Source organism: Phalangium opilio, unplaced genomic scaffold (genome assembly GCF_054372755.1).
Source record: "Phalangium opilio isolate 3A_F unplaced genomic scaffold, DU_Popi_V2 ptg000017l_1, whole genome shotgun sequence".
Classification (NCBI taxonomy): Eukaryota; Metazoa; Arthropoda; class Arachnida; order Opiliones; family Phalangiidae; genus Phalangium; species Phalangium opilio.
In genome coordinates, this window is record NW_028324151.1 from 4,168,699 (window position 1) to 4,193,267 (window position 24,569).

A 24,569-nucleotide genomic window follows, 5' to 3' on the forward strand; every position below is an offset into this window, starting at 1 on the left:
AGTGAACTCAACCGTGAACGTAAACTGGCCGCGAGTGAAGGCGTTGTCTAATCTCGTTTTTAATTTCGGTTTTATTACTATATTATGGTTAATAATTAGATAATTTTAGGTAATATTAGGTAAAGTAGTGATAGTTAATCTTTATTCGTCAAAAAAACAAATTGTTTCCGCGGAAAGAACTCGGTAAGAATTGTTTTTGATCTAGCATGTATTTTGAAGCCAAGGCTTAGGGTAGGGCGGGTGAGGCTATTATAAATTAAGGGGTGAAGATGGTCGTAGTTTTTGTATTAGTTTACTTGGTTGGTATCCATGCTTTAGTGAGTTTGAAACACAATAGTTAAGAATATAATTTATGTTGAATGGCCATTGTAAATAGTAGACGTGTGCCTAGTGAATGCCCTGCTAGATTAATCAAGGAATGTTAACTATCTGACCAAATTAGTTTAATATTAGTGATTTTTAAAGTTATTTGACTTAAGACTTAACCTAATTGTATTAAACTTACAGAATCACAAAACAATATGCCTATCGCTGAGGAAACTGGCCTGGGTAAGCGTTGTTGTTTTATTATAATTGTTTCTACCAAGTTTTTTGTATATTTGTCCCTCTTCAGTTAAAGTTTACATAACTTTGTTTTTACAAATTATAAATAAACTTATGCTTATACTTTATTCCTATTTATAATGTTAATAATTGAAGATAACGATAATATCCCCGATATATAAATATTAGTGTAAACAAATCTTATACGATCGCCCGATAGGGGTGCCCATGAAAGTGCAGGAAAAAGGGGAGGGAATAATATTACGACTTTGTTACGTCAGCATTTTGTTAGGGGAAATCATTTTTGAGGGGCAGACAAGTAAAGAAAAATGCTTCGGTACGTTGTTCTTAACGGTAACATTACGCCGCAATAAAAAATGAATAGACTGTCCCTGGCCTTCCCGCTGTGAAAAGAAAAATTGAAGCGTTTATTCGCCCCGGGCTATACGAATGCTTTCGAAAAAGGGGCTTGGCTAAGTTGGCTTCTATCTCTATACCTTGACTATATTTCTACTCCTCAAGTACAAGAATTTTAGCCATTTCGAAGAAGTGGGTGTTTTATTTTTTTGCCCAACCATTTAAGCCTAGGCCTTGAAGAACCACAAAGTATGCTAGCTTTATCGGAGCGTGCATGTTTGGTGCTAAGTACGGACAGAGACATTAAATTAAAGAAGCAGCGTATATGATATTACTAAACGTTAGGCTTAGCAACTATCTATTCAATTGTATTTAGAAATAGCTCTATTGTTTATTAAACGGAAACCACGGTCCTCCACTCACGTTTTTAGACCTGAAACACTGATACCCTAGTCAAAAAAGCCTCTCCTCTATAGTGCGTTCGGGGCGTCACCCCCTACAAGCCAAAGCTCTATGTAGCGTCATTTCGCGTCGGAAAGGTGTTCGCTCGCGTTTAGGTTGTAAAGCGCGCGTTTTGTTTTATCGTGCTACATCCTAAAATACAAAATCGGTAACCATGGTGATCTGTGGGAGTCGTAGAGATGATGAGCAAGATTTGCTTAAAAGCATCGAAAGATTAAATCAACAAAAACAAGGCAGTAAGTCTTCAGTTTTCATAGATTAAATTAATATTATACTTGGTTCTCACGAAATTTGACTCTCTTTTGGGTGTAGGCCCCTTTAAACTTGCATACTTGGCCTCAAGGGGCCCTATTTTCCTTTGATATCCTTGTTTTAACAAACACCCATTATTTGAAGTAAAAATTATAATTGAATATTATGATTTTCGCGCTTCCACGTGGTTTAGTCTAGTCATAAGTTTATAAGATATGTTCCATAAGTACGACACAACCCATACTTCGTAATGCTAGAGACTTACTGAGAGCTAGTTAGAGAACGACGCGAGAAATGACTACACTAAGTTATGCAATCCATCTTCCTATTTGGTCTGTAAAGGATCACCAGGCGTCGCTGTACGAGAATCTAGGACGCTTCACCTACGTCACTTCGTGGCAAGCTCTCATTAACCTGTGACAAACTTATGGAACGTATCTTATGGACTTATGGTCTAGTGTATTAGTTTATTTATATTATGTGGGCGTGTTTGGGAGATGGTTTTGTATACTTCAGTTACTGGACTTCTCTCGTTCTTCAATGGGGCATGACACAAAGTTCCCATGACTTAGACTATGATTGGGCATTTTATTTTCCCACAGATTTTAGATGTTTTTAGGCGATTTTTAGACCTCATTTTAAGGTTTCACTTGTACCTATTTATATAAATATTGAAATTTTGACTAGTGTTTGACCCCCTCAAAGAAGCCAAACAAGTTAATTTGCATAAATTAACCGTACTTCTTATACTTGGGGACTCTGGGGAGTACTTCGTCCCCATTTAAATCACGGCTTACCAGCACAATCCTACCTTACGGAGTACCGTGGTTTTGAGTAATAAAATATCTAAATTGTAAATTAGAATTAGTTAAGCCTTATATCAACTTGAATTATTTGGCTTCCTGAATATAGCCGCATAATTTATAGATATTTTACGTCCGGAATTGAAGGATGGTCCATTGAACCCCCGGTTAATTTCAAAATTATTATTATAACAAGGCATGTGGTTTGAATAACCTAACCTATAAAAATTGTTTTTATGTACCGGTTGTATGTACCGCTTTTGAAGCCACAAAATGTGTGTACCGGTATGATGTTATAATATATAGAGTAGCGTAGCTGTCATGCATGAGCTATCACGTGGTTTTTTGTTTTAAGGTTTTCCATAAGTTTATAATTTATGTTATATAAGTATAACACTACCTATACTTCGTAATGCTAGAGACTTACTGAGAGCTAGTTAACTTTCCAGTCCATCTTCCTATTTAGTCTGCATTACTAAGCCTTTGACAGCGCCTCACCAGGCGTCGCTTTACCTCGAATCTATGACCTACCTCACTCACTTCATGACAACCTCTCAGTAACCATGACAAACTTATGGAAAATATCTTATGCTCTTATGGTTTTTCCGCTTTAAATAGCGTTGAAAAACGTTCTATTATAAATAATAAAGCGTTATAAAGTATAATGTAAACTCGTGTAGAATTAATTTTAAAATTTGTTCTGATCATGTCTTGTCAGCGAAAAATTTTAAATTTACTTTTTTATTTCTTAACGGTCGCGAATCGATGTTTTAGCTACTTGCTTGTACCACCCACTTTTAAGCGTTGTCATTACTTTTTTTCCAACTTGTCTGACCTTGTAATATTGGGGACGATTGGAGAAGTTTTTTTTTGAAGGACCTGTTTTCTTGTCTCCTTAAGATCAAAGACCCTTAGGGCATAAGATTGTTTAAAAATGTTAAAGATGGGATCCCAAATTCTTTATTTTATTTTATTTTTTTTTTATTTTCAAGGCTAATTTATAGTTTTTAAGTACATTAAAAATAAGTTGAAAGTCGATCGATTTATGGTTGTTTTTAATTCATAAACACGTTCGATGCGTCATGATATATTTTGCCCTTAAGTTTATTTATTCGTACCATAAGTTTATAAGATAAGTTTATTTATTCGTACCATAAGTTTATAAGATATGTTCCATAAGTATGACACTATCTATGCTTCGTAATGCTAGAGCGATAAGTGACGTTTCACCTACGTCACTTCGTGGCAAGTTCTCAGTAACTAGTGAAAAACTTATGGAAAATTACTTATGAACTTATGTTCGTAGTGATATATTCAAAATATCTCTTTTCGTGAGTGTTGAAATGCAAATTTTAAGCGCGATACGTTAAAAATCAATATTCCCCCTCGAGTAGAGTGTTTTGACTTTGCAAAACTTTGCAAATTACAAGTTAAAAGAAACTGTAAGATTTTAAATTAAGTTATGAATATTGAAGAACAAAGATAAAATTTGTTAAAACAAAATTATTTTCACTTAAGAAAACTGTATATAATTACTGAATATTCATTTGACCCTTGAACCTTATAACGCGATTATGTTTTATTCAAATCTGAATTGGTAATTTTGTAGCGGCCTTTCATCATGTAAGGGAAAATATAGACGACTTAAATGGTAGAGTGGGAGCGAGGGATACGGATCTCATTTTCTTGAAAGGTTTAATGCAATCACCAATCATGAGTTCTTTAGTCAAAGTAAGAATTTTAGAAGTAGCCTTTCCCGGGTGCAAGGTTTAACTCAGTTGGTTACAGCTTCAAGACCGATTAGAAGTTAGCAATCGTTCAGTCAACCCAGTCGCGACTGGTAACCAACATCTCATTAAAGAAGTTCGCACAACCTGTCGGAAGGTTGGGTTAAAAGAAGCCCAAGAATTGGCTGATATTCTTAGTAACCCACATTTTGGGTCCATGTTGGACGCTCATGACATTATCGCCACTAAAAGCTACGAACCACATAACGAATCTTCGGAGAAACCAGGCAGTTACCATAATAATTCTTTAGGGGCACCGTCGGGTGCAACCTCGGATGGTTCATCCACTAATGGCCTTTCATCGGATATAAGATTGGTTGGTATTAGAAAGAACGAGGATGAACCATTGGGAATTACGGTCAAAGTTGAGGATGATAAGTTGCAAATTGCGCGGATATTGGCTGGAGGTATAATAGATCGGCAAGGACTCCTTCATATTGGTGATACCATCATGGAGGTTAATGGTATTGACGTACATACGCCGGAACAACTGGCATCCCATCTTAAAAAAGCTCAAGGCAGCGTTACCTTTAAAATCATGCCTTCATTTCACGATTCAATTCCACCAGCTCCGGTAAATTTGGTATTTCTACCATCCACATCTTGTCTTCAAATTTCGTTCCAAATTTGTAGTGCTACTTAAAAGCGTTGTACAGTTACGATCCCGCCAAAGATACCTTGTTGCCTTGCAAAGAAATTGGCCTTAAATTTCATCAAGGAGATATTCTCCAAATTGTTAATCAGGAAGACCCGAATTGGTGGCAAGCTAGGAAAGTTGGTTCATTGGGACCAGCTGGGTTGATACCTTCTGAGGAATTGGAGGAACGAAGGAGGGCTTTCGTTCGACCCGAGTTTGATTACGCGACTAAGACGGGAATTTGTGGAACAAGAGTTACGAAAAAGAAACGAAAGACTATGTATCAAAGCAAGGCAAATGCCGGTATGTACTTGGATCCTCATTGCCTTGACAGTGTTGCAAATACTTAATTGTAATTGCGTAATTTCGGGTAGAATTCGACAAGGCAGAGCTTCTACTTTATGAAGAAGTAGCTAGAATGCCACCATTTGATCGCAAAACATTAGTTTTGATTGGTGCCCAAGGAGTTGGGCGACGATCTTTAAAGTCTAAGCTTATCGCTAGTGATCCCAGACGTTACGCCGCACCTTTACCACGTTAGTTTCAATTTTTACACAGGGATATGTTATTGAAAGGGATAAGTTTAATCCTTGGTTCTGTTCAGATACGAGTCGTCCAATTAAAGAGGATGAGGAAGATGGTAAGAGCTATTTCTTCGTCACTCGCGAATCGATGGAGGCTGATATTGCGGAGAACAAGTATCTGGAATGGGGAGAACACGGCGAACACATATACGGAACAAAATTAGATTCTATTCGAGCTATTATTAGATCGGGGAAAATGTGCATCTTAGACTGCAATCCACAGTCGTTAAAAATGCTCAAAACGTCCGAATTCATGCCTTACGTTGTCTTCATCGCTGCGCCTCATACTGATCAACTACGACAAATGCACGAATATGGGAAACATCACGGTTACGCGTCCATGAGGAGTTTGACGGTAAGTTTTGAAGTAATTTATTATTCAATTCAATGCGGTACTCTTAGAAACACTCGTTTTACATTGCATTGCAGTTTGAACGAGCAATGGGTAGACACGGTTCACGGCGAGCACGAACATTGGAAAGTTTAGCATCCATTTATGAAGTAAGTTTATCGTTCAACTTGAAGTTATGTTTGAAATAGGAGTTGGATGGATTAACTCCTAATTTTTTATAATTAGGACGAAGACCTGAGAGCCACAATAGAAGAAAGCGGACGTCTTCAACGGGCTTACGCGAAATTTTTCGATGCCACTTTAGTCAACAATAACTTTGACAAGACTTTCGAACAACTTAGAGAAGCCATCGAAGCTTTGAGTACCGAATCTCAATGGGTTCCCGTGTCATGGGTTTACTGATGACGCTTGCTTACGTAAGTCCTCAGTTAAAATTAACAGAACTATAATCACCGTACGGTTTTATTGATAGTTAAAAATTCATTAATCTCCATTCCATGATCGTGTTACCGTGTTAGTTAACCTCATTATGGTTTTATTCTAACGAAGCTACAAATCTACGAATCAATGGCTTTGGGAACTGATCTGATATCTTTTGAGATAGTGTAGGATAGGATTAGATCTTCTCCATATTATTAATCGTATTTTATAAGATAAACATAACATTAGACGGGGGGGGGGGAAATGTCACGTGACACACTCGAATGTGATAGTTAATTTTGTGTTTTGGTGAATGATGATTTATTTCACTCACAATTTTTATTATTATCTTTCGCAACATTCCATTTTATTTTATTTTAACGAAATGATAAACAAATTAAGGTTGTTTTATTTTGTTATTTTATTTAATCACTTTTTTAACGGCCGTCCATTTTTAATAAAGATATAAATATTATATATATATTCAAGATAAAAAATATATTACGATAAAAACGAACGAAATATTTCTACGTTGAAAAAAGTAACTATTCTTAGGATATGTTGTTATAAATTTCTACTTTGAAAAAAAAGTAACTATTCTTAGGATATGTTGTTATAAACTTGAATGAAACATTCCCGTAAATGTTAAGCCTATTTTTAAGTAACGTTATCCGTTCGCTACGAAGATAGTTATAATTTTTTGTAGAGAAAACAGACACACAGAAAAATCTTAACGCAATGCATTGCATTTTTTAGTAATCTGAAATCTCGGTTGGTTATAAAAATCATCCCGGTGAAAAGGTTTAGATTTGTTCTGCCGGTGATGAAATTTTTTATATTTGGAAAATGAGAATCTTCAATTTCAATTTTTATACAGGTATAGATTTGAAAAATATTTTTTACATACATACATGTATCCTACGTCAAATTTTTATATAAAATTATAAATAACACAATTTCTTTTTAACTTTAAAAAGAAATAGTTCACTTTTACAGTCTTAACGTGCCAATCTTTCCATGTTTAAAAGGATTTTCTCACATTAGTAATTTAGAATTACTAATTAATGATTTAATTTTAGTTTTTAACTCGTAGTTAATGAGTGAAACCATGGATGAAGGATGCGCGTGAGGAAATTTGTTTTCACTCTACAGGATAGGCAACTCCCTATCTCGAATGACAGAATATTCTGTATATACTCTGTTACAACATCGGTTGTCAGCACGCGCAAAGCTAGGTCTCTATGTAACGTAGCTTTGTACGTGCTGTCAAGAGACAAAAAACTTCAGGATCTTCAGGATTTAAAATATCCGCGAGTTTTTTAGCTCGAGTGCACGGACCTCTAGACCTTAGTTTCAAATACGTGTAGTAGGCTGTAGGCAATTTCACACGTATTTGAAACTAAGGCCTAGAGGTCCGTGCACTCGAGCTAAAAAACTCGCGGATATTTTAAATCCTGAAGATCCTGAAGTTTTTCGTCTCTTGACAGCACGTACAAAGCTACGTTACATAGAGACCTAGCTTTGCGCGTGCTGACAACCAATGTTGTTACAGAGTGTATACAGAATATTCTGTCGCTCGACATAGGGAGTTGCCTATCCTGTAGAGTGAAAACAAATTTCCTCACGCGCATCCTTCATCCATGGTGAAACCATGTCGCTATGTAGGACTAAGGTCTTAGTACGTAAATCTCTAGTGAATGTCTTAGTTACTTGTAGATTAACGTGAATCTCTCTGTAATAATAGCCTTTTACGAGATAATTGTTTCTTAATTTCAGTATTGGTTAAGGTATTAGTTAGCTAGGGTTTAAGCCTAGGCACTTTCAAATGTCAAAATGTGCAAAGGAAAAGCAGCGTTATGTACTTAAAGGGTGTAATTGTAAATAGGTATTTTGCTATAAAAATTTAGGTATATTTCTACGTGTATTTTTGCTCAAAATGTTCTGTACTTATTACTTTTATTACAACAACAAAAAAAAATCAAAAATGTTTCACTATTTTCAACAGAAATAATCAAGATATTTTAATTTTTAAAAATGCTACGTAAATTTATAATCTGTGGCGAAATACGTGTATTCATTAAAATTTGTGAAATGTTCTTGGCCCGGCGACATGTTTATTTTTTTCAATAAGCCTATTCCTAGATAGAAATCGTCTTCTTCCTCCTCCACCATGCTAAGATCGAGAAACGCAGCGTTCTCATTGGCTGACGCTGATCACGTGATCCGAAACTAACCATAACGAAGCCATTTTGGCTCCATTTTAGTTCGAGCCGGCGGCATGGATGCGTGTTCGTGTAGTTTCGGTTTTAATTATGGCCCGCAATTAATCGAGTTGAGATTATCTCCGAAGACTTCAAGTGGATCCCCAATTATTCTATCATGTAAGCTTAATATTTTCTTACGCATGACGATGTTGTGGACGTATTTTTCAGTTAGATTTTAAGATGTAAAGATGAATTTGACACCTGTTTGCATGTTGTAAATTTTATTAAGCCTTGGTCTTATTACAATGCGGGCGGGAAAGCCATGAGGTCGCGGTGTAGAGGTAGAGTTCAAAGAGCCAGTGCGGTGGGGGGATGTGAGTTCAAGATGGAACTAGTTTGTTCCTGTCGGCGGGATTTATGTGTGTTTTAATCGCGATTTTAAGTTTAATTATTTTCAAAGATATCTACTGGATTACAAATAATTCTGTTAAGTAAGCTTAATTTTTTCTAATGCATGGTAATTTTGGGAGAATATTTCACGATGTAAAGATGAAATTGACACTAGTTTGCATGTTGAATTTTTTATTAAGCCTTGGTCTTATTACAATGCGGGCGGGAAAGCCATGCCATGCGGTCGCGATGTAGAGGTAGAGTTCAAAGAGACAATGCGGTAGGGGAGGGGGGGGGGTTTGAACTTCAAGATGGAACTAGTTTGTTCCTGTCGGCGGGATTTGTGTCTTTTAATCGCGATTTTTAGTCTATTACTGGATTACAAATAATTCTGTTATGTAAGCTTAATATTTTCTAATGCATGGTAATTTTGGGAAAATATTTCACGATGTAAAGATGAAACCAAGGCTTGTTGGCATTATCGCCATTTTAGTTAGGCCTTGGTTACATCCAATCTTGATGGTAGAAAGTTTGAATCAAATTTACAAGGTCCAATGTTAATGCGATTTAGAGGTAAGTTCATAGGTCGGAAACGGGATAGTTTGAGCAACGTGGTTTAAGCCCCCTAATAATCAAAAAGCACTTTCGTAACAGAACGCTTGATTAATTCCAAGGCTGACAGGTCGACAGAACCAAAGCAGATCTTGGTCAATTCTAAGACATCTTCCCTGACCTTTTTGGCATTGGGAATATCCTTGAGAAGATGGTGTATAGTAAAAAGATCGACCGAAACCCTTAGATACTCATTTAAGTAATCCCGGCTGCAATTGCGCCAATCTCTTAACAACTCTTCGTAGGGTTTCATAGCTTCTCTGTACTGTTCCCGATCGCAGTACATTTTTCCCAATTTATAAAGCAGAGGTATGAGATAATGCGCGGAATACGGTGATCCATCGCTCAATTCCCTTATTATTTTGATATCTTGAGCAAGATCGTTGGGTTTCGAGTATGTAGTGCTATGGATGTAACGCAGGAGGTTGTCCCTCTTAAGGCGAACCTCAATCGGTTCTTGACTTTCGAATTTGCAAAGGGCGCATACGCAATTGAAATTTTTATCGAGAATAATATCGCGCGTATATCTAAACAAAACTTCCTGGCCCTTTTTCAAAGGCTTAGCGCTTCTTGCGATGCATACGTCTCCGTAAAACGTCATGGGGCAATTGACATCGATACAATCATTGTTGGTGTACGAAGGGGTTATGAACAAATAGTAACGGTCACAATCCCTGACCGTATCTTTAAAGGAATTGTATTTCACGATACAACGGATTCTTTCCCTGTCGACCACTGTGCAGTTGTCTTTCTTAGGATCTAAAGTGCCCATCTCCTTTCCGGCCCATAATTGATAAAGGTCTTTACCCTTTTCCGGGTTCTTCTTGATCTTTTCAACAACCAGGTCAATAAAACTTTCCATAACTTGGTCAGTGGTGGCGGTTGGTGGAGCAATGTAGTGGGCAAACGCTTTGCAACAAAGAAGTAATGTCCCAGCTTCCACATCTTTAGTCACGAATAATCCACGACCTTTCTCCCCTGCATTATCTATTTTAACGGGACCGTAATATTCGGCGATATCGTAAATAACTGGATCCATACAATGTTTATAGAATTCAGGCATGTTGTAAATTCCTTGGTCACGTTGTAAGATTCTTTCCTTAGCCTTGGCCAGAAGGTCCTTGATTACCTTGCTAGGGGGATTGAGTAATTCCATCTTGGCACTTAAGAGATCTCTAGCTTTTTCGTATTGACCCAGGCCAAAATAAGCCTGACTGGACAGGTAGATCACTTTCTCGTGGACGGGATTCCCTTTCAGGCATTGTAAGGCGGTGTCCAAGGCTTCCTCGTATTTTTCGAGTCTCAGCGAGCACAAGGAACGATTTGAAAGTAGTTTCACGTTGTCGGGGTCCAAAACGAGACCATCCGAGTAGATTTTCAAAGCCTCTTCGTATTTACCAGCAGCGAAGAGCTTGTTACCTTCGTTGATACTTTTAAGGACTGCTTCCTGGCGATCCTTATCGTGTTTGCTCATTTCGTTAATTCCGTGGTCACGTTGTAAGATTCTTTCCTTAGCCTTGGCCAAAAGATCCTCGATTACCTTGATAGGAGGATTTAGTAGTTCCATCTTGGCGGTCAAGAGATCTCTAGCTTTTTCGTATTGGTTCAGGCCAAAGTAAGCTTGACCAGCCCGGTAGATTGCTTTCTCGTGGACGGGATTATATTTCAGGCATTGTAAGGCGTTTTCCAAGGCTTCTTCGTATTTTTCGAGTCTCAGTAAGCACAAGGAACGATTTGAAAGTAGTTCCACGTTGTTGGGGTCCAAATCGAGACCATCCGAGTAGATTTTCAAAGCCTCTTCGTATTTACCAGCAACGAAGAGCTTGTTGCCTTCGTTGCGAAAGTCCATGACTGATCTATCTTCGTCTGATTCGTCATTATCTTCTTCTTCGTCATAATCTTCATCATGCCATTTTAGGTTAGGAAGTATAAGACTTATCTGGTCTCTTGCAAGGACAATGACTTCATTTGGATCGTAACAAGGCACCTACGAAGATATTAAAATTCTCTATAAGTTAATGAATATGGTGACTCTTGGTGAGACGAAGTGCAACTTACGAAAATGCAGCCTGATTCGTAGACCTTGAAAGTGGGGTTTAGAATGGTCAAATACGTTCCTGGGGAGAACAAAGAAATCGGTAATGGATTGAAGTATAGGACCACAGTGACAGCGTGCTTTCCAATTGAATCCTCCACGACAAAAACAACAGGGGTATTTACCAATGGTTTTACCAGTAAACGGCAAAGTAGAAACTTTTCTGTCGTGAAATATAATAAGTAATTAACTAGGTTTACAGTTTTAATGCTCATAGTATCTTGCCAGGGTTCATAGAAACAGGGAAAACCCTGGAGAACTCAGGGGAAATATTTGGGAAAAACCTAGAGAACTCGGGGGAAATATATGGGAAAAACCTGGAGAACTCAGGGAAGTTCCAAAAGTTGTATGAAAAAAGAAAAAAATGTTGGTGGAAGCTTACTATCAAGGGTCTGGTTGACAGATTTCGTTAGACTTTGAATGTCAACCAAGTCTTCGGGCTTCAGATTTTTATCCAGGTCTTCTCTAACTCGCGCAGTTTTTTGGATTCTTTGAAGAAAATAATCATCTTTATGAAATAGCGCAGTTGCTTGGCTGTGGGCAAAAAGCTGTAGTTTCTTATTCACACTTCTTTTCAAATCATCTTCCGTGTATCGCCTCTCCTCGGCAGTCCTAAACGCTTGCAAAATATCTTCAAAGGAAGCCATTTAATTAAGAATAAACTTGAAAACTTGGTGATATGTAGTATACTAGAAACTATTGTTTCATTGAAACAAGGCCGACGTTTAATCAACCTTTTTTAAATAACCCGTAAAATTAGATAAGCTGAATGACTGATTTTAATTTTTTTTTTTTTTAACAAATCTCGGTCCAAAGACTGATCAACTGTACTTTGTACATGCGTTCAACCTCCCTGGCTAGACCTAGCGGAACATTACACTAACCTAAACTATCACAGCATAAATACAATGGGGGGGGGGGTCAGTTATTACGGTTTATTCCCCTAATTTTAACGCTACGTTGATAGGTTACAAGCTTTTATTTTTGTACTGTGATCATGGTTCATACAAACCTGGAAAACTCGAGGATATAAATACTTGACAAAAAACACAGGGAAATTTGTGAGGTTTGAGTAAGTTTGTTATGACGTGGTTACTTCAATTTATAAAACACATATGGAAAAAAACTGGAAAACTCAGGGAAATCAGTTTTCTAGAAGTTGTATGAACCCTGTTTGATTATTTTAATCAAATGCAAGGTATCGAATTTATGTTTAAAACAATTTTAATCAATCCAAATACAGACATAAATATCACAATTAGTTTTAGATAAATATAAATTCAGTAACAGATAACATTATTTTTCATTATAATTATTATTTAAAAAGTATCAAACGTCGGGAGGCAATGTTAGATGTGTGCGAGTTTATTTCAATTTCACTCGTAACGTGAAAATTAAGCTTATTAGATTTATATAAAAAAGCTCACTTGAATATTTTCAATGTTTTTTAATACCGGCCTTCATTCTACCGTCCCTGTTTGATTATTAAAATTCGACTTATTAGCCAAGTTAGTCATACGACACGGGTCACACCCATTATTGTCAACATCTATCACTTATTCCTCTTCTTTCTTCTCTTCACCCGCTTCTTCCGCTTCATCTTTCCCGCCTTCATCCGCTTCCGGTTCGGGAGCGTCCTCTTCCGCGGCGGCTTCTGGTTCCTCATCCGGTTCGGGAGCCTTTTCTTCTTCCGGTTCTTCTTCTTCCGCCTCTGGTACTACATCTTCTAAATTAAGATCCTCGGCTGGTGGTATCGAAGATGTGGGTGACTCCCACGAAGGTCTGCTACCTTCGACTGTCCATATAGCGTCTTGCGTGTCCATCGGATGAACACGCCCGTTAAACATTTTGCTTTCTAGAAGTTGTTGGGCTTCTTCGGAAGCCGAAGCGTGTCGGCACAACGCGCACGCGCAACACATTAGAGACATTATTAGAATGAAAAAACCCGTAGCGCACAACATGGCCACTACCATCCATTCGGTTTCGTCCACTCTTTGGTTCTGATAGGCCGTAATGAGGACCAAGATGGCCCCCGTTGCGGCCATCATGATACCCGAAAAGGCACCGACCGTTGCACCACCGTAACACGCTCTCGTACCCGGACGCATTTTGAACTTAAAATTGTAGTTCGCTTAACTAACAACGTCAATTCTTCGCGGCGAGTTTGATTGATGCACCTGGGAGTCTGGGACTAGATGTTTTTCTTTATTTTGATTCAGTTTATGGTATTGTTTTGGTTTAATATTTCCTGTTGTCTTTGAGGAGGTACTTGTTATCCACACTCGAGAATGTAGCTATGAAGTACGACCTTTTTTAGGCTTAGCATTTTTCTTCTTAATGTCGTTGTGTTGGTGAGGAGTTACCCCAGCGAGCATTCTCTTTTATTTTCTAAGTAGGTTTTTCTGTCAGTGTAGTGTCAGCTCAGATCTGAAAGTAGAAGGTAAACCCATAAATTTACTACTAAATGGAATCTTTAGCCAGTAACTAATTACGCGTTGCTGAGTAATTACCCAGACAGTTACGAACCAGATTACACAACATGTCGCAAAAGTGTTTTTTAGCGCAACTGACCGTTCCTTTTATGGGAATTATATCTTAATTATTGCACTGCTATTAAATCAATCAATGGTGGTACAATTTAATCGCGAAATTGACACCCTGTTCAAAAAACCCGACTATTTTAGGAAAACATGGCGTTTAACTGAACCAAACCATTTTAGCGAAGGACATCGCGCGTATTTAACTAACTTTAGGCGATGTTCACTAGCTAATTGGACCAAGTCATCTTGCGACTTATTGCCACTTATCTAACGCCTTTACAATGCATAGAGGGGTGGTGGCTAGCCCCTATGCCACAGCTAACCGACAGCGCCCTATACTAACTATTACCGTTAACCTCTATTCAAAGACAATTGCTGCCCAAATACGGTTTACAAACTTAACCGTCGCTTAATTGTCTATTTTCATGCAACAAAGAAACCTCTACCCTATGGCAAAACGCGTGAGAGTAATTTTACAGTTTGGTTGACGCTATACCTCAAAAAACAATCGAAATGTGCAAATATAGATTTTAGAAGAGGCATGCATGCACGAAAATCCGATATACTTCAATCAAATTACGGGGTTTGTCCCAACACTTTGTTGGGGGCTCTCGATATTTACATGGAACAAGAAACGCGATATGATTGGCTTGATTGCTGCCAAGTTCAATGCCTTCAATATCAAATGTTTGGGATATACTTCCGAGAAGCTACAATGCATGCAGGGTCAACGACATATGCATTTTTGCATTGCTAGCTCTGGTCATACGTAATAACTGTATATTGACCAGTTCCGGGAATTGGGAAAAAACCGCTACATTTTTAGATACGTAGTGTCGAAAAGTCTGTTGACGGAAGGTGTTTAAGTGTTACTTAGGCCGTCCCCTCTCACGTATTAGCTATTAGAGAACAGAGAGACTCGGAACAAACGTTATTTATAATGGAAACTCGGCTATTCATTAGCTATAACACTGACAGGAATGCATTTTTCTCTATAGACGTTCGTTCAGTGTCCTCTGACTTAGAAGCAATTGAATTAAAGGCAGAAACAAGCAATATTGTCGTAATTATGACGTCATTATACGTTCATCCCCCAGCGTGTCAAAGAAACGTTTCCAAACCAAACTATTCAATATTAATGAGTAGACTTAATTGTTGATGAGGAATTATCGTGTTCTAAATAATGCAAGAAATAGCTATATGTTACGGGGATAGCTCCTCGCTCGATACTTTGACCTTATCTTGCGCTATAAAAGTAGTTGCCTCATGCACGGTTTTGCGTTATGATTAAAAGACTGAATTTGTTGTTGCAACTGGACATTTTAGCGTCGGTCGAAAATAGCCTTTGCGCAAAGATAATTCCACGTTAAGTCAACGATATTGATTGCAAAACCTTAGGGACATCCAAGTTTTCGGTGTTGTTTACTGTACAATATGGATTAAGGGACCCCAGATATTTCAGGGGTCTGAAACAGCTTTAACTTTGAGGTCCCTGGGTTCATGGCGCCCATATAGGTAGAGGAAATTGTATTTAATTCACAAAGTCACTCAAATTATTCAAACTTGACGTATTTGTGTCGAGTTTATGTTAGTATTCCGTGCATTTCCCTCGTTTGACCTAAATTGAGGGTCTTATAGCTAAATTAGGTCATTATGGATTTTGTCCCTCAAGAAACTTGACCATTCCACCGACGTGAATTTCTATTATCCCCTATGTTGTGAAAGGTTAGAATATACAGGGTGTTTCTGATAAGTCTGGTAGCATAAATTGAGGGGGATGTTCTTTGGGAAATCGACACCCTGTATATTCCAATACGTTCCAATATCTCTTGAGATTTTTATGATAGTCGTAGAAGGTGCACCCCGCCTTTGGTAATGGTCCCCAAACAGAAGGAATTGAACATCAAAATTACTTTAGATAATAATTTTTGTTTCTTCAAGATTTTATTGGTTGTAAAATTATTCCGTAGATATTTTGGGATTGACTAAATTGGATTATGACTTTTTAACGACATTTTTATACCTTACTCTAATTATCCGGTTTCCCCCTTGACCCTTGGGAAAATTCTCTGTAGGTTAAACAGAAAAAGAAGATAAAATTGATGGCTTTTTTAGTGTGTGTCCTCCTAATAGTCTACCTTTGATCTTTATTTAGCCACTGTTCCATTATGGGAGCGTTTGTTTTTGCGTCATTATCCGCTTTCCTGTTTATATTTAACCCTGTGATCTATATTTTCACCTCCCCCCAAATACTCTTGTTATTGAGATCAGGAATGCATACAGCCAACAGGAATCATCGTGCTCCCAAATATATCACATGTTAATTTATTTGGGACCGGGCTTGATGTATTCCTATTTGGTATTTATGGTTACTAGGCCCTAACCTAAACCCAAGGGAAGATCAAAACAACAAGCGAACGACAACGTTGTAAACAACACCACGTTGCCAAATGCTTAGCCAATTATGGATAGTGCTTTATTTTAATTTCTTGTTTTATTTGATAGGGGCAAACAGTCTAGAAAGATTAGAGGGGTCCTCAGAAGTTAAATTTTCCTTTTAGAAGTTGAAGCCTTCCTTAGAATTAATAACTTAATCAGTGAAAGTATTGGTTCTCTAAAACGGAATTTACCTTAAAACAATCTAGCTAATTGGCATAAGGGAAGAAAAGGGCTCTTTGAGTAATTAATTAGTCATTAGAAAATTTTTAAAAAATCTTAAAAAATTTGTCACATTTCAATGATAATTTTGACTATTGATCTTGGGTTTTTTTATTTGTTATAAAATTCGATTGGAGTCGGAGTGAATGACTCAACTTTATCAATAATTCGAAAGATTATTCGTCATTAAACATTTATAGTTCGCTTTTGCAAAAAGGAGTGGCAGAGCACTTGTTATAAATTATTCTAACAGCGCTCTTAACTGCAAAAGGAACATCCAATTTCGTTTTGTTTTACACCATTTGTAGCGAAGGCACTCAATTGATTAAGAGTTTAATTAATAAATTATGGAGTCTTACCTCGTAACAGGAAATTGGTTTGTCAATGGGTGCACGTGCCAATTCCACGCGCTCTTTCCCGCTCGATTCGCTGGCTGAATTGTTGAAAGTTCCCGCGTTTCTCGCTAGGTTTTTGTTTAACGTTTTCTGACATATTTTTCCGCGAAATCCTTCTCCTGTCACCGTCCACCGTCTGCGAATTAAAAGATACCTGCGTCACTACCCTGTTTTTTCGGGGAATATGTTAAATCACAAAGAAAGATGAAACTCTATTCATCAAGGCAAAATTTATTACCTTACCGTAGAAAAAGGGCGCGAAAAGCTTCCAAATTTAGTAACGGAACTGTCAGTAACTCTGAAGAGCTCCATACACTAAATTAAGCGAGCGCGGAATCCGTGGGCAGCTCCGCCGCGCTCGTTTGTATATTGTTTTCGTCACGCATTCAAGGACATTGCGTGCTAGAGTCCCGCTGCCCATGGTGGTCCAATCCCCGTTGGTCAAAAATGGGCGGGAAAACTCTAACTAACTATCCAGCAGAGTTGCGCCGCTTGCGTCAACTATACAAAAAGCGCGAAAATTTTTCATTTCTTACCTTTCCCGCGCGTTCTGGCTTCTGTTTCTCTCGTTGCTATGGTTACCAAGGCATTTTTGGCCGGAATGGTGGGTATGGAATGGATACGAGCAACCAGAGAAGAACGTCCGAGGTTTTTGGTTTTTTGTGGCGTTGACGTTATAGGATAAAACGAGAATAGATTGCGTAATGAGAGAGGAGGGCGCTGACAGGATGGTTTGCGAGTGTCAGGAAGTGTTCGGGAGGGATTGGTGGATATGATGGATGTTTCTTCTTGGGATGAGTTATAGGCCTAAATGAAATTCGATATTATTCTGGACCGTTGTGCATCTTGTTTGGGTTAATATTTTGCTAATTGCGTGACATTGTTTGGCCTATTTTTTTGGTTTTGGTGGTGTTTTTTAATTTATGAAAATGATGTTTTGACTCTGAAATTAATTAAGGAATTTTAGATATTAATCTTAATTAAAAAGTTTTGAGGTATTCGATCGTAGTTGTGGTTTAAAGTCGTTAGGAAATTGGAGAAAAAATTCCTGTTTTCCAGGAAAGGGGGAAAACGTCATGAAACAGGAAGCAATACAGGGAAATGTCAGGGTAGAGGAGTTGGAAAAGTTTAGGAATTGGCCTAATTATTTTTGGACGAACCGGAAACTTCCTGGAATTGATTTAAGACGTTTCAAAACGACTGGAAGGGAAATTCTGAAAACTTACTCGTTTTAAATTAAAAACTAAGAAGTTATAGGTGACACAACTCTATGAACTTGTACATTTTATACAACCTTTCAATTATGGGTTAAAAGGCTTTTTTTACAACAAAACCTACAATCACTCTTACGTTATACAAATATGGAACGAATACACAAAGGCTTTTTTGTATCCAAAGAAACCCTGACCCAATAAACACCTTATAATGCCGAACGTAACATTATTCGCTTCACTAAAGCTCCGAAGCCATTTGCTCAAAAGAAAGTTATTGATTGTTTGTCCCTCAGAATATAGTAAATGAGGCGTAACCGAGGGGGTATTCACTCTTGATTGATATTCTCTGTAAATGGATTACGGGTCAAATTGGGTTTAAATTAAATCAATTGGTTTTAATTTCAGGCCTTTGTTTGACTGGATGACGTCATGATTGAAATTTATTTGAAGGGCCGTACATGTTTGGCCATCAGCGAGGGATCAAGATTTTGGTGGTTTTATGTGCACGCGCGGAACCGAAACTAAATGACGCCACGATTTGTTCCTGAACGCGCATCTTAAACTTTGTGTGAACTTTGACGGAAATTTCTTTGAAGGGCCACGTTTGGCCATCAGCGAGGGATAAAGATTTTGGTGATCTTTCCGAACGGGCAGCTTAAACTTTGAACTTAGTGTGAACTTTGTGGTGCGTTTTAACGGTCACAATTGAACTTTACTCGATTATCTACGAGTTCATCGGGATGTCCAGCTTAATTGGTGAGTGAATAAAATGGCGCGCGCATTAGCTAGCGTTTAGGCCAGGGCGCTGCGTCCCATAGCCCTTTCCTTACAAGCTTATATACTTTCATACCAGAGCTCTGCGTCCCTTAGTCCTTTACCCTGTCAGCTCCCATAGTCCCAAACCCTAGTCCGCAACAGTCAGTTTTAACCATAGTGCTGCGTGCGCGATAACGAAATTTCAGGTCAAAGCGCAGCGTCCCATAGTCCCTTAACCCTAATGCGCAAATCTGGAGGACACCACACGGATCATGGCACCTTGAAACATCTTTTCTTCAAGTCACCGCCTCACCGGTGGAGCAGCTAGAGGCCGACCAACGAGGGTTCAAGTTTATTACGGTCCTACTTAGAGGGTCGTGGGAAAACTACTAAGCGTTGATTGTCAACGTACTGTGACATTGTAACCACGATTGAACGTAAAAATGTGATTGAAAAAGTTTCCCAAACGCGGTTAAAAGTTTTTAAAAGAGTCTCGTTTACGTTTATTTACCAAGTTTAGCTCTGTGAACTTAACGCGGAATAGGTTAACATCGCGTTTGTGCGTGTGTGTTTGTGACATCACGGACTTTGGATAACCAATTCGATCGTCTTCCTTGAAAATGTAAGTATCAGTTTAAAAAAATTCACTGTTTTTTGGTTTTGTCGCTCGCTTTGTTACGTCCCTTTGCTTTGTGTGGTAAATGACGTCAGACACGATAGCCATTTGGGTCCCATGTGTGATTATTGAAAGTAGTGGAGATTGTGCAGGATGTGTAAGGAACCTTTATAAGAGATTTCAGAAAAGGGGGGGGGGTCGAAGGTCATTGATAAGTCAGGTGAAATCGACCCACGCATCGAGAAATACTAAATATGGGTCGTCAGAGATGATCAAGTGGGTTCTGGTGAACGCCTAAAAATGGTCATAGGTTATTGGGAACATTTGGATAACATGGAAAAGACGCTCATTTTCATTTGGAAAATTTTATACCGAAGTGATTGGCCCCTCGGGCGTAACAGAGTTAGAAATGTTATATTACCTAGAAAGGCTAATGCGAAATTCCTTTTAGAGATATTTTCTATGAAAGGGGTCAAATGTAAATTTTCGAAAGGTCGAATTTAAAAAAAGGCGATTAAGAGGGGAAAGAAAACTTACAGGGTGAAAGAGCTAATGCATTTTCTACGAGCCCCTGTAAAAATGTTTACCCTGCCTTGTAAGGCACAAATTGTAAACTTTCAGATATAATGTAGTTGATCGACTGTTTCTTTTGTCTTTTTATTCAAATGAGTTATAAAATGATGCCAGACGAGGTTATAGAATTGTTAATGTATTAATGGTATTTAATGAGATTTTAATGCCTTTTTTTCCAAATGATGTAATGATTATACAAAAGCTATACGTAATGTTAAAAAGTGAAAAACAGTATTATCCAACATTTAAAGCATGTCAGTTAACATTTTAATACCCTCTTCAGACATGATTTTTAATGACTGATCTACAGGGTTGCCACAGTTCCTGCAATACCCGGAAAAGTCGGGGGGGCAATGAAAATGGGTGTAAATTGTCAGGAATTTCAAAATTAGGTCATGGTAATAGTTATTTATTTTTTTGCCAAAATAATCTTGGTTTTTCTACAAATGAAACTAGGTAATTTTGTCAGGGAAATACCGGTAAAGTCATGGAATTTTGAAATTAAATATCTGTGGGAACCGTTGTCTGAAGAGGGTATAAAGCGTGTACAAAAGACCATCTTAATCCATCCACTGTCCTAATCATAACATCATCAAATACGTATCTCTTAAGATTTGCTCCATCTCTGTTGAAGGGACTATAATTATACCTTGATTTTTCTTCATGAAAAATTTGATCGAAATATTTTTTTCCTTAACAATACAATACATTTAAAAAAAAATTGTATATATATATATTTAGCACTGTAAAATTATAGAGGGGGTATACAAATTTACAAACCACACTGAAATTTTAATTTATTTCCAAAAACACATTTTTAAGGCTGTATACTTTTAATACTGGCGGGTTATTTCTTTGATTTCATTTTAATTAAGATTGATTAAGAAATTAATTAAATTGGAGAGTTGGGGTTCAAGGCAGTACGCCGTTGCGTGGCGCTAAACTCCATAGAAAATAACTTGGGGATTTAAGCGCCACGTAGCGGTGTACTGCATTAATACAGAGAGATAGTCCTGGTTGCATCAAAGGCAGTGTCAAATTTTAATTTAGAAATATTTTTAAATTTGCTAATTATATACCTCCAATATTTTAAATTAATTTCTGTTTCAATTTATTGATCATTCGGCTGCCATTTTTGTTTATTATCAATCGTCGTCTTCATTATCCGTCATATCGACCACTTCGGTGTCGTCTGTTAATCGAGGTCCATTTGCGCAAGCCGCGCACGCGCAACCCAACATAGCTAGAAACACTATGGCAAAACCGGCGGCGACGACTGCCGCGACGCAAGCCCACGTGGTTTCATCCAAAACTTGAGAGTTGTAAGTGGCGACTAATATAACGATGACCCCGGCGCAGGCCACCATGACCCCTGTTAGAATAGCCACGGCTGACGCTCCGCAACACGCCCGGACTCCTTTGGTCATTCCCATCCTTAACTTTCGTCTCTTGAAAGAACCTGTTTTGTTTTAAAACACTGCAGGTTTGAAAAGAAAATAGGAAATTAAAGATTAATAAACATTGTTTGGTATTGATGGATGAATCAATCAAAGAAATTGACTTTAATGTCTTATTTTTTAAATAAGATCAGCGAAGAAATAATAAACAGTGAGGACTAGAGTAATCCGCTAAATCACATCATTTTTATCACATTAAAATTTCAAAGAACCTTGATATGCCTATATCATATAAAAGACATATCCTTATTTACTTTTCCACTCGCATCTACATTTAATCTGTGCTTAGAAATATAGAAGGACCTTGATATACTATAATCCAAACCCCTTGCTCGCACCGTACCGTGCTTTTTGTAAATCTTATGACGTTTTTCATTGGCTGCTAACAATCTTCCTTCCACCAATGGAGCAATATTAAATTAGACATAGATGCATGATTCATTTAATGCAATTTTAAACTGACTTTCGTTGTCAATCCAAGAAAATTACTCCATAGATTAGAAAATGCCAATGGAAAACGGACTAAATTTTAAGGAATTGGATGAGGAAAATATGAATCTAAAGTTATCCATATTCACTTTGAAAATCTGGAGATCTGGGAGAAAAATGAGTGAACGCCTGTAGGAGCGTTTTCGTTTCAGATTCGGGCGTATCTCGCGGAAGTTAGCATTCAGGGGCGCGGTGCTCTAGAAACGTGCGCGTGCTGCCTTTGCCGCGTTTCTTTTTCTTTACCTAGATAATTTTTTTTTACGCTCAATTGATAATATTTATAATAGGCGTTTTGGTGCAATCACGGAATTACCCGCCATATGATTTCCGGTTCCTGCACGTTAAACTACCACCTTGAATTTAGGCTTAAGTGTCAAGTTCATTTGTGCAAGCGGTAAATAATAAAAATATCCTTGATAAGAAGATTTTTTTTTTTTTACTAAGTTGTTGTTACTAAGGGCTAGGCATAGCTAGCTTAATCAATATCATCAGAAAAACAAGTGTATTTCGTAGGTACGTAGTTAAGTATTGTTTTGGTGGACTCTTGAATATTTTCCCACGGAATTTTTCGTCTCAAGATACTGTTCTTAATATCGCGATTGCTAAAGGGAAATAGACTTAAGAGAATGAATGTGAGTTAGTGGGGTGGACCCCAGTTTCGCTTTCTTTTCTAGTTCATTTGGTCCTCCAATCAGCGGTCTTAATTTATTATTACGTTTTATCCTTTTTTTCTTTGACATTCTGTCACGGCACTTTATTTGATAAATCTATATGCCGTTGCTATTCCCGGACTTCCTGGAATGTCCAGGAAAGACGTGGGGAAGTTCGTTCATACTGAGACAAAATCTCATGGAACAAACTTTGAAATTCGTTCAAATAAATAGGTTATGAATGATTTGTTTAGCAATATTAATTAGTTATGAAAATTATTTATAGAGTTTTTGAAATTATGCCATTATTTTGTGGAAAAAAAGCCAGGAATGTTTATTTCAACCGACATTTTTCTTTGAAATTCGTAGAATTTTGAATTTAAAAAACTATTCAATGGAATATTTTTTAATATTACTTCTAAAATTTAGGGAAAGGACAAAATTTCTGGGTCCTGCTGAGGTTAATTTATTAGCAATTTTCAAGAATAATTAAAAATTCCTATATATTCTATACGTGATCAGGTAAAATGCCCTGAAAAATGTTGTAATGTCAAGGAATTAAGAGCGCAAAAAACCACATACCTGTATTTCGAATGGCCTACTCCGCTAACTGAATTCCAATTGGGTATCGTACAGTACTTGTTTTATGACTGTTTCATAGCCGCGGTATTTATTCGATTCCAATATATATATAATATTTGCAAAGCTCAACAGGTACAAAACTGTATCGCGCGAGTTGACTAACCCGTGTCAGGCAGCAGCGCGTCCCTGTAACGTTAGATCATTATAGTTTTGTTGGTTTGTTGGTGGTAACTTGGAAAGTAGCGTTGTTTCTTTTTGGGGTCGCCTCTCCCCTGGTTCGAGAGCGTGGCATTAGGAATCGAACGCGAATCTTAAACGTGTCACGTGTCATACTTTAATGATCATTTATTTCGTTTGAAGGGGTTTGTCACTGTATTGACCGTTTTTCCGCGTCGTTGTTGCTATGGCAACCTTCCGTGGCAATTATAGCAATAGAGTAAAATGACATCTAGGTTTAACCAAGGGAAGTGTTCTGGGCGGCAAAGTTTGAGGGAATACGACACATGTCGGCGATCCTACCCTATAGGTGCCGACTGTCCCGTGTCCGCCGGAGGTGACTTACCCCAATTCCACCTTCCGTCACCCCCCAAGTAAACCTCATTTCCTTCCCTGCTTATCCACATACGACCTAGCGGCCCCCGTCTGTGCTGGGCCGCGTAGGGTCTCCCGCTCCATTCTTCCTGGTGCTCAAGGCCTAACGGCTAAGCACTAGTGCTCGTAGGTGGAAAAAAAAAAAAAAAAAGGGAAGTGTTCTGATATTCTTGGGTTTTTTTTTGCCCTAAGTTCATAAGGCATCTTCCATAAGTTTGTCTCTGGTTACTGATGAGAACTTGTCATGAAATGATTGAACTAGGTCAGAGACGCCTGGTGAGGTACTGTCAAAGGCTTAGTATAGGCTCACTAAATAGGAAGATGGACTGTAAAACAGAGTGTAGTCAGTTCTCGCGTCGTTCTCAAACTTGTTCTCAGGAAGCTTCTAGCATTACGAAGTGTAGGGAAGTGTCATACTTATGGAACATACCTTATAAATTTATGTTGTTATTTAGTCTAACGCCGTTTTCCATTGAGTAACTTTTGTATTAAATATTGCTTCATGGTGGCAGATTGCTAGCAGCTAATTATAGTTTTAACTGGTTTAATT

At 37.9% G+C, this 24,569-nt stretch overlaps 3 protein-coding genes and 1 long non-coding RNA gene across 5 annotated transcripts; 1 reads left to right on the forward strand and 3 right to left on the reverse strand.

The window, feature by feature from the left end:
* The first annotated feature begins 29 nt into the window (after window positions 1–29).
* vari (MAGUK p55 subfamily member vari) lies at window positions 30–8,293 on the forward strand. 2 transcript variants are annotated; one of them, XM_089866428.1, is made up of 9 exons: window positions 30–183; window positions 508–549; window positions 4,027–4,148; window positions 4,206–4,778; window positions 4,838–5,144; window positions 5,216–5,377; window positions 5,446–5,780; window positions 5,855–5,926; window positions 6,003–8,293. In XM_089866428.1, exons 2-9 carry the CDS (start codon window positions 522–524, stop codon window positions 6,177–6,179), a joined length of 1,776 nt encoding a protein of 591 aa, XP_089722554.1. In that variant the 5' UTR covers window positions 30–183; window positions 508–521; the 3' UTR covers window positions 6,180–8,293. The 2 variants fall into 2 exon arrangements, with proteins under 2 accessions (XP_089722554.1, XP_089722553.1); XM_089866427.1 differs by lacking the exons at window positions 30–183; window positions 508–549 and adding an exon at window positions 757–1,598.
* Window positions 8,294–8,785: 492 nt separating this feature from the next.
* On the reverse strand, window positions 8,786–12,516 carry LOC149702579 (uncharacterized). The gene is made up of 3 exons (XM_089866422.1): window positions 11,881–12,516; window positions 11,462–11,661; window positions 8,786–11,390 (listed from the first exon to the last, which is right to left on the reverse strand). The coding sequence occupies exons 1-3, from the start codon at window positions 12,143–12,145 to the stop codon at window positions 9,417–9,419; spliced, it is 2,439 nt and encodes an 812-aa protein (XP_089722548.1). The 5' UTR covers window positions 12,146–12,516; the 3' UTR covers window positions 8,786–9,416.
* A 276-nt stretch (window positions 12,517–12,792) lies between these two features.
* Window positions 12,793–17,546, reverse strand: LOC149702580 (uncharacterized). Its single transcript, XM_089865787.1, has 3 exons — window positions 17,335–17,546; window positions 17,056–17,227; window positions 12,793–13,925 (listed from the first exon to the last, which is right to left on the reverse strand). Exon 3 carries the CDS (start codon window positions 13,604–13,606, stop codon window positions 13,055–13,057), a length of 552 nt encoding a protein of 183 aa, XP_089721913.1. The 5' UTR covers window positions 13,607–13,925; window positions 17,056–17,227; window positions 17,335–17,546; the 3' UTR covers window positions 12,793–13,054.
* A 3,341-nt stretch (window positions 17,547–20,887) lies between these two features.
* LOC149702581 (uncharacterized) lies at window positions 20,888–24,164 on the reverse strand. The gene is made up of 2 exons (XR_016381658.1): window positions 23,429–24,164; window positions 20,888–21,727 (listed from the first exon to the last, which is right to left on the reverse strand). It is a non-coding gene; the product is annotated as an uncharacterized LOC149702581 (long non-coding RNA).
* Window positions 24,165–24,569: the final 405 nt, after the last annotated feature.

What these genes read in the sequence shown, in the direction of transcription:
- LOC149702580 (XM_089865787.1), bottom strand. Translation starts at nt 13,606, where the DNA reads ATGCGTCCGGGTACGAGAGCGTGTTACGGTGGTGCAACGGTCGGTGCC.
- vari (XM_089866427.1), top strand. Translation starts at nt 1,517, where the DNA reads ATGGTGATCTGTGGGAGTCGTAGAGATGATGAGCAAGATTTGCTTAAA. An exon ending in ATTCAATTCCACCAGCTCCG is followed by an intron (nt 4,779 to 4,837) that starts GTAAATTTGGTA and finishes CCAAATTTGTAG; the next exon opens with TGCTACTTAAAAGCGTTGTA. An exon ending in GTTTAGCATCCATTTATGAA is followed by an intron (nt 5,927 to 6,002) that starts GTAAGTTTATCG and finishes TTTTATAATTAG; the next exon opens with GACGAAGACCTGAGAGCCAC.
- LOC149702579 (XM_089866422.1), bottom strand. Translation starts at nt 12,145, where the DNA reads ATGGCTTCCTTTGAAGATATTTTGCAAGCGTTTAGGACTGCCGAGGAG. An exon ending in TGTCAACCAGACCCTTGATA is followed by an intron (nt 11,662 to 11,880) that starts GTAAGCTTCCAC and finishes ATTTCACGACAG; the next exon opens with AAAAGTTTCTACTTTGCCGT. An exon ending in ACGAATCAGGCTGCATTTTC is followed by an intron (nt 11,391 to 11,461) that starts GTAAGTTGCACT and finishes ATATCTTCGTAG; the next exon opens with GTGCCTTGTTACGATCCAAA.